Raw genomic sequence first — 9,265 nt, 5'->3', positions numbered from 1 at the left:
GGAGATCAAGTGTGGCTATATCTAGATCGAGTTAAGGAAGGCTACGCTCGCAAGCTCGCGCATATGGGCTCTCTCAGGGACTTTCGTAAATCTGGTAAGATAAGTAATAGTCTCGAACAGGCCAATCCACCGAAGTTCGATTCTATCGATGGCATAACTTGGATGCAATATATGGAACGCTAGGATCGATTCAGTTTGTTTTTGCGACTCGTTCATTTTGCAGTATGATATGTTGAATTTTACACTCCGGCGAGCTTCCCCGAATATTGGGCAAGTAGGCGTTCGTTGTTGTAAAAAGTAAACTTGCCTTTCCAGGAAAGAATTTTTACACAGTCAGACGAAGAGGACAGAGGTCCCCACAGTGATTTCATTTAGTTTAAGGCGATACGGTATGTTAGATTTTATCGATGTGGTAACTACAGTTTCAGTCAAGGAGTACTTTGACCTACATGGAATTGAGTGGCTAGCAAGTATTCTCCCTTCGGCGCTCAGAAATAACGCTACCAGAGCAAGGCCACAGAAAGAAAACTATAGAAAAATGCCTTATCTGAGCTGCTACAGGGTATTGACAACCGACGACACTAAGCCTGAGGCACAAAGCATCAGGAAGTCGCTATTGGTTCTGGTATATCTGTGGGATATAATAATACTCACAGATCCGATATATTCTGATGTTACGGTAGCTGAGAACTTGACAGCAGTGGCCTGCCAATACAGAACTAATTGTATTGGTGTCTGTGTTCGCCAATAATAAATATTTCAATTTGCGTAAAGCAGTCATTAAAACTAACGCATTTTATTTTATTGCCGAAAATGTTTAAGTACTTTACTATCGCATCCGCACATCGAACATCATTCCAGTAGTGATAAGTATCTCCCAAATGGTCGGGAGAAGTAAATCCTAAGTTCTTTATAACAATAATCCGTACTTTTGCGAGGCTTTAATTTGTCAAAGTACTAATCTTCGACGAAATCATACATGTACCACAGGCGTTCAAAAATACACAACCCGTACAGCATCAAACAGCACTGTAGCAGGTTAGGCTAAGTCCTGCCCATTTGTCTTCGTATCACACCTTCGCTGTGTTTGCGAACCTTGCGAGCCTTTAAAGTTTCAGCGCTCATAAGATTGATAATTATACCCTGTTAGATAGTTACAGTGTTCTTTGCCGTCCATACGTCATCATGAGTATGGATCCGAGGTACTACATGTAGTTAGTTTCAGATCCTATCCCAGCCTCTCGTAGCCCTAGTAAGACGTCAATGTCCATTAAATATTTCCGGTTAACAAAACATACAGCCGATTTAAAAAATAGTTGTAGCTTTAATTGTGAAATGTCATTAAACAAAATTACATCATGGCACAGTTAGCATAACGTTTATAACAGCACCAGTTTAACCAGCTGGAACCTTTCGCAACCTGGTAACACTGCAGCGTTCGACGCTGAACTTGCTACGGAACAGAAATAGAGCGACTAAATTACATGCGGCATATGTCCAAAAAAACATACATGCATCCTTTAATTAGCAAGAGGTTAGCATGGGTACACTAAACAACTATAATAAGGCGTGCGACTTTCATTCGGGTATTATAGACGATCGACATGACAAACGATTTACACTTTGTGAACGGATGCAAGACGTATGAGTTTAGGACCGATAGAATGATGAGATACGGAAAATGTACTTTCAAAAACAGGTTGAATCGAAGCACACTCCTCGAACTTTTGCGTTGTGGATTCATTTCTTTTTATGGCCAGCGTGTTTCTATATGATCTTGCTTATCAAAGCGTAACTTCACAACTACCGCCGTGGATACTTTCGTATTTTCACAACAACGCACAGTCATGTACGCAGCACGCTGCAGTCGCACACGCCAACAGACCTTTTGCGCGCGCCGCGCGCACCGCAGTTTTTTTTACTACTATATACTATAAACAATTTATCGTTAATAATAATTCTAACTATGCTATGTTAGATGAAGCAACCTTTCCAGATCGCACCACCTTCGAAATAGTCTATTCTTCTTACGTAAGAGCAATACACAGGTTCCAAGCAAACTGTATATAGAATCAACATTTTAGAGCTTTATCTGACCAGGAGCCTTTTTGTAATAGAAAAGGGTCTCATCAAAATTGCTGTGGTGCGGGAGACTGCAAACAAGTCTTTTATATTGTTTTCCTTTAAACTATTCCAGTCAAAGCAGACCCTAGCAATAACTACGCATGCTACGTGCGTCTCTTGCTCCTGTTTGTAGCAGCACCATCTGCTTCGTGCGGAGTTCATGACGATGAAGCTGTTTTTTCTTCTACCAGATTCACAATGTAAATAGAGACGCTTTCAAAAACGCAAAAATTCGGTGGTTTATGAAGCGACTGCAGTAGGTAGCATGCACTGCCGAATAATACATGCACTTGCTTAGTATTGGGTCAGAGTTGATGTCATTTGAAAGCAGATATCTTCTGCATATCTACAGCAACACTGCTTATACAGTTATACGCGTTTTTCAAATGTCAAAACACTGCTGGAATCTGCTGCGCTCGATAGGACTTGACTACAGCAGGACTCAGTTTACCTGCTTCAGTCACTGACTTCAACGAATTAACTGGGCTGTCCCAGCAGCAACTGATTTCTCAGAAGAAAAAAACTATATGATTTAGTATACCGTCGGCGGCATACATTGAAAACAATTGTAAAAGAAGGTAGACAAGTACAGAAGAGAAGCTTTAGTGAGGCAGGCGACTTGTGGGTTCGCCGAGTTTATTCGAAGTGAGATTGTCCTTCTTGCTCTCCCTCCTTACTTTCTGTGTCCTTTCCCAGCTCAACTGTAGCGTGCAACAAAAAAAAAACTATAGAGGAGAAAAGCTCTTCGGCATAAAACCTCTCGGGACAAAAGGTAGCAGCTCACTGACCAGTACTTCACAACATTTTTGGAGAAATTGAAAGGTTCAAAACCCGGTTGGTCGTCAAAGGCTTCATGCAGGTGTACGGGATCGATTATCTGGAGGTGTACTCTCCAGTAGTCCGATTAGAAACTTTGAGGATGCTATTGACACTAGCAGCGATCTGGGACTACGAGATCGACCAGATGGACGTAACCACTGCATTTCTGAATGGGCCGATGGATGTTGAAGTGTATATGGAGCAATCCGAGGGGTATGTGCAAAAAGGAAAAGAAGACTGGGTCTGCAAGCTGGAGAAGAGTTTGTACGGGCTGAAACAATGCCTGTTTATTGTCTGATGTTTAAATGAATAATGAGCTGTCTATAGAAGAGTTTGACAGCGGATTTGATCCGGATTAGTTCATGTATCGAAACGACAACTACAATAACAATGCGGGCCGGGTGTATACAATGCATCAGACAGAACCAAGAAAATTGTTTGTTTTTTCTAAGTCAATGCGATCATGGATGGTTTTCCCTCCGCAACTCGATACCTCGTAAAAATCCATGCGAATGTGATAAAATATAAATGGATTCACTTGGTATCTGTATTGCATGGAATTGTGTCTAAAACACAACACACGAGCATGAATTAGTTGGACTCTCGTAACGAAGCATTACCTGTATTAATCCTTATGGGGCTGTACGTACTTCGTAGCCCAACCAGGAAAACTGGAGAATACTAGGTGAAACTGCAGTTGGAGACAACAGTGGAATACTACATGCACTAGACTTTTGAGAACAATTTTAGCAATGAAAGTGACCAAACGCAGCAGTGAATGCGTTGGTGTTTTTTTTTTTTTTTTTTTGCTTGTGGGGATACTTGTTTCGCAAGGACAACAGTTTGACTTTGTGAAGTGCTCTGTACTTTTGTAGTATATCGCAAATTCGATTGACTGAGGTTGTTGCAGACGATTTCTATATGCTGTGACAGACATTGATAAATATAGAACGGAGATGCTACGAAAGTAGTTGAATTAACGATTTCATGTTTGTCGTCAAAGTGAAACATTCAATTCTCAACGTCGAATCTGTTGATATCTTCAAAAAGTACCCATATAATAATCAAATGTTTCTACAATTCAAAATAACCGAAAAACATTCCAATGATGTCTACTTCAGTAGCATTATTCAAATCTCATCTTCCACGTAATACGCCATAGCTCCGGCAGCTACACACAAGTATCAGCTGAGATTTCTGGTAGTTCTCGACAAGCCACCATCGAGCGACTTACTACACTGTTTACTTGGCCACAGCTTTAGGGTCAAAATACGGGACCTCTCCGTGCGGCGTCACTCGAATAGCGTGACGATTTCCAGGTAGGTAGTCGAACGTCGCGTAGTGGAAAGTGGAGCGGTTGTCCCAAATAGCCACGGCATTCTTCGTCCAGCGGAAACGCACCTGAAACTCGTGACCTTCCGTAACGTGCTGGTAAAGAAGTTTCAGTACAGCATCTAAAACAGAAAAAAAAAAACGTTAGCAAACAGAACCTCTCAAGCGCCACTGGATATCTAGAATTTCTTACCAGACTCCGCCTTCGAGAGCTGCACAATACGCTTCGTAAAGGCAGGGTTCACGTAGAGACCACGACGTCCGGTCACAGGATGGGTACGCACAACCGGGTGCTCGAATTCCACCGGTGGACGACGAATCGTCTGACCGCGAGCTGCAGCCGCAGTAGCTTGAGGCTAAGTAAAATAATATACTAGTGAATAAGATAATCACAGATAAGATGACCGTATAATATAATGCACTTACAACGCCCGTGTGGATGGCTGTGAGGCCACAGATGAACTCTCTCATTGGGGGCGTGAGGCGATCGTACGCTTCGTAGGCCGAAGCCCATAGGGTGTCACCACCGACCGGAGGGTTCGTCAGCACCTTAAAGCTTGTGTACGACGGAGGTTGGCGCTCGTTGGACACATCGGTGTGCCACGCGTTAAAAGGGTCATACATTTGACGTTTGAGGAATCCCTCGCTCGTCTCCACCGAGTTTTCCACTACTACAACCTCGTGGTGATCCTTTGGGTGGCCCAAGTTCTGGTGGACGTGTAGAGGGCCATAGTAGCGTCCGAGCTCCAGTTGCTGTTCGATGTTGATCTCCTGGTCACGGAAGAAGACAACGCCCCTATGAGCGATCAGCAGAGCCAGCTCGTCACGCTGTGCATTCGTGAGTTCGTGTAGCTGAATACCGGCCAGTTCGGTGCCGATCTTAGGGGCCAGGTGCGTCACCGTCGCGTCCTTGAGCAGGTTCTTGAACGTCGGGTCAGCGTTGAGCGCACGGTCTTCCACGGGTAGAACGGGGATCGGGTCGAACTTGGTCTCTGGGTATACACTGAGCAACTCAGGGTGGTCGAACTTGTAGTGTTCTACCTCTTGATTTAGAGTGTTTTTGATAGCCACAGGCTTGGCGTCCGTCTTGTTCGAGTCGTTCTGGTGTTGAGGAGCCATAGTAACTACTTGGTAGTGGTGGTTAAATTGAAAAATGATTTCGGAGTACGAGTTCTAATGCAGGACACTGCGTGTGCTTGCGTTATTTTGCGTTACAACCATGTCAGGCCAGTCGCCACGTACTTGGCAGTACGAGAGTTGAGCATGTACACAGCTAGTCGTCCACATGTCGAAGATGATACCGACGCCGAGATCTTGTTTTTACCCTCAACGTAGATGCGCTGAGGATCTCGGTGGCGTTACAATGACATAAGCCATTCGGTCATATTCGATTGGGTCACTGTGAACGCCAATGTGGATCGGAGACCGGTCTCCGTTGGATGTTGCAGTCCGGCGGTCTAATAGAGACTCGAGGTCTCGTGATACAGCAGAACCACCGCAATGCCTTTTCTGCATTTTGATTGGACGACAGGTAGCGAATCATAGACGAGGACAGACTCACGTATCCTTTCCACTTCAACATGCACGACTAGGAAGATGGACACTGTCGAGGAAGATATTGCACGTATTCAACTTGGCTTACACGCCTGATCGATCAAGTGCACACGCATAGGAAGATCACTGCTTTGAGTTCTGACGCCGGTTGCGTCGTTTTCGGGTTTGAGTGAATCCTCACGCTTTTCTACTCGGAATTCACAAGTATCGCTGAAAAACCCTGGTGTAAAGCAAGTGAGTGCGAGTACTTGGAATGTTATTGTCAAAATGCGTTGCGCGCGACTAGCTCGAATGGAGCGGCTGGCAAAATAGACGGTGAAACGCCGGTCAGGTAGACAATGCGTGATGAAATCCTCGCGTTCCGATGTTTAAGAGAGCATTTTTGAAGAAAACAAACGAGACACAGTAGTTCGATGTACACGTACCTATAAATCTAAAGCCAACCGAAGTGCTCTCCTCGATTGGAGGCTCGAAGGATTCGAGTCGAAGTTCACCCGGTGCCCATCCGCTGGTGACAGCTTGATGCTTTTAGGTCTCAACATGTGGTACACTGTTGAGTTCGTCTTGACTATGCAGAGAGAGAGATTGCTTCCAAGTAAGTCGTTTACCAGAAAAGCAGCTCGATTGGCCGTAAGTTAATCCCTGACTAGCCAATCACAAGTACCAGAGCCACTTACACTTCAACACGGTGAGCGGGGACGGCTTATTAATCGTCGAAATGTATTGAGGAACGCCAGAACCTGTCACGGAGGCGTCAATAGCTCAGAACTAGCGCTAGTATGTCAAAGAATAGAGTTCAAATCGGTATTGAGTTCGCATTAGTTCATTTTCGATTTCTTCCTCGCTTGCAAAGATGTCCAAGGTGCAATCGCCAATTCTAACGCCGCAGTTAACCCCGTCCGTCACGGGTTATATCAACACCAAGCTATGGGACGAACGACCTGTCCGATACGCTGCCAACGTTCTCAAGCACGTGTGCATCTTCCTGCTGATCCTTACAGCATGTGAAGAAGTCACGAGCTTCGCCATCGGCCAGTCGCTCAAGAACTTTTTCCAGAAGTTGGGCTGGTCGAACAAAGGCTCTACCTCCATGAAGCTCACGTACGATTCCTTCAGCCAGTTCATGTGTATCGTGGCTGGGTACATCGCTGACGAACGTCTAGGCAAATTCAAGACGCTGTTGTCGGCTGCCACGTTGGACTCGTTTGGTCTTCTCTTCCTTGTGATCGCCGCTCTTCCAGTAGTCTTGGACAACCACCTCGGAGTTAGTAAGGCGATCTTCAACATCGGTCTCTTCCTCGGCGTCGCAGTCTCTCAGATCTGTCTACGATCACTTGTGATCTCGTACGGAGGCGACCAGTTCTCCCCTGCCGCCCCACCTTCGGAGAAGGCGTTGTTCTTCAGCATTCAGTACTGGGTTGCCAATATCGGAGCATTTATCGGCTACGCGGTGTTCCCGTCGGTGTCAATCCACGGCTTTGGTGCGATTCCAGCGGACTATGGCTACGTCAGCGTCTACCTCGTAGGCTTCGCTATGTTGGTGATCTTCGTGGCGTTGCTTTGGTTTACTCGCAAACGCTACGTGAACGTACCTCCAACCAAACAGTCGGTTGCTCTAGTGATCAAGATAGTGCTCAATCATGCCAAAAAGAACTTCAACGCTCAGATGGTCGTGTTTGGTACGATCCTGTACATTGCTGCGTTCCTGCTCAACATCCTGGCGTCGATCCTGTCCGACCATGGTGAGGTGGGTCACAACATATCGTACGCTTGCGGTGTGATGATCGTCATCGCTACGATCCTTTGGGTTTACTTTGGTAAGAGCTCCGAGTTCATGGAATCCGCTAAAGATACCGTCGGTGGCCGATTCGACCCCGAGCTTGTGGACGGAGTGAAGCAAGTCATTCGTATTCTACCATTCAACGCTTTCAATGTGTTTTGGTGGGTTTGCCAGAACCAGCGCGGCAACAACCAGTCCATCGTCCAGCAGACTGATACTCGACTTGGTAGCGGCCCATTCTCGTCTCAAATGCCCGGCCCAACCGTTCAGATGTTCAATCCGATTGGTGTCTTAATCTTCGTTCCTTTAATGGAGAAAGTCGTGTACCCATTGTACGAGAAGCACGCTGGAAAGCCTGCAAGTCGGTACGGTAAGGTTCTTGCTGGTTACTGCACGGCCGTGGTGGCTATGATCTGGACGGGTTGTTACGAGATCATTCGTCGTAGTACTTCTCCGCTTACCTACGTCGACTCGAACGGTGTGACGCAGTTCATGATCAATGATGACGGTAACCAGGTGATGAACGACATTCCATGGTGGACAGCTATCCCACAGTACTTGCTCGTTGCGCTAGCTGGTGTGATGATTGCCATCCCGTCCTATGATATTAACTACTCAGAGGTGCCTCAGAGTATGCGCAGTACGTCCATCGCGCTTGGCTTCTTTGTGAACTCGATGGGCAGCACGCTACTCTCTATCATTGTACTGCTCTTCGGTAAGTATATCCCAGCCGACCTGAACAACGGCCACATCGAGTACATGTTCTTCACTCTGGCGGCGGTTATGGTCGTCAACATCTTCTTCTACGTCATTGTGATGAACAAGATGCAGCTGGGAATGATTCCGCGCGTGAAGAAGGCCGGTGAAAAAGAAGACGAGGAGGAAACTCGGCGTGCGGCTGTGTAAGTTTTCGGAGATACTATTAGTATTTTCGGGTTGTTATGTAATGAATCTCCCTTTATTTCTGTGTACATTTGGGACCCGGACTTCGCAGTTCGGAGGAAACGAAATGTCTCTGTCTTTTACGATGGGTTTTATGAAGAAAGATCACCTGCACCGCTTATGGTATCTCCAGTAGTAGGTTTTATCTGAAGTCTCAACGCGCGCCATTGAAACCACAGTTTTTCCAATAGATCCCGCGAGAGCCAAGATAAAGTGTTCAACTTTTGCCCAATCGAATGCTTGACGATGTGTGTGCACCACGTTCATTAGTTGTTATCCAATCGAAATGCATATAAAAATATGTTTGGCATACCATTCATTTTTAAACTGGAACTTTAAACAAGACACTTCCTTGAAGCTAAAACCCGCAATAGGACCTACGTGGGAAGCTTAAAATTTTTGACCAGGTGCTAACACACTTCTTTTAGGATAAGGGAAAAAAAACCAGTTGAGGGCCGACGCAAAATTTAACCAATGATGTCATCTCGTTTCAAATACCAATCTCGTATTGGAAAATCAACACTAAATACGAAACCTTTCAATCTATATCTTCGGATTTGGTGTTGAGCACACACAAAACTGTTGGTGTCAAAAGTATGGCAGTGTTCTCTGGATTTTATATCCAGAGTCCTATGCGGGATCCGAGCAACGTACCAATGCGCTCATAATTAAATCCCCTTTGAATCGGATCAGGTACAAGTTGAATTTGCATTT

The 9,265-nt window shown here is 45.5% G+C and overlaps 2 protein-coding genes across 2 annotated transcripts; one reads left to right on the top strand and one right to left on the bottom strand.

Moving 5' to 3' along the window:
- Positions 1–4,034: 4,034 nt before the first annotated feature.
- PPTG_07095 (hypothetical protein) lies at positions 4,035–5,413 on the bottom strand. The gene is made up of 3 exons (XM_008901262.1): positions 4,702–5,413; positions 4,469–4,631; positions 4,035–4,397 (listed from the first exon to the last, which is right to left on the bottom strand). Exons 1-3 carry the CDS (start codon positions 5,392–5,394, stop codon positions 4,186–4,188), a joined length of 1,068 nt encoding a protein of 355 aa, XP_008899510.1. The 5' UTR covers positions 5,395–5,413; the 3' UTR covers positions 4,035–4,185.
- A 1,258-nt stretch (positions 5,414–6,671) lies between these two features.
- PPTG_07094 (hypothetical protein) lies at positions 6,672–8,582 on the top strand. The gene has a single exon (XM_008901261.1). It carries the CDS (start codon positions 6,683–6,685, stop codon positions 8,513–8,515), a length of 1,833 nt encoding a protein of 610 aa, XP_008899509.1. The 5' UTR covers positions 6,672–6,682; the 3' UTR covers positions 8,516–8,582.
- Positions 8,583–9,265: the final 683 nt, after the last annotated feature.

This window comes from Phytophthora parasitica (assembly GCF_000247585.1).
Source record: "Phytophthora parasitica INRA-310 unplaced genomic scaffold supercont2.11, whole genome shotgun sequence".
Classification (NCBI taxonomy): domain Eukaryota; phylum Oomycota; class Peronosporomycetes; order Peronosporales; family Peronosporaceae; genus Phytophthora; species Phytophthora nicotianae.
Note: the sequence above shows the minus strand (reverse complement) of the source record. Positions and strands in the feature narration are given on the sequence as shown.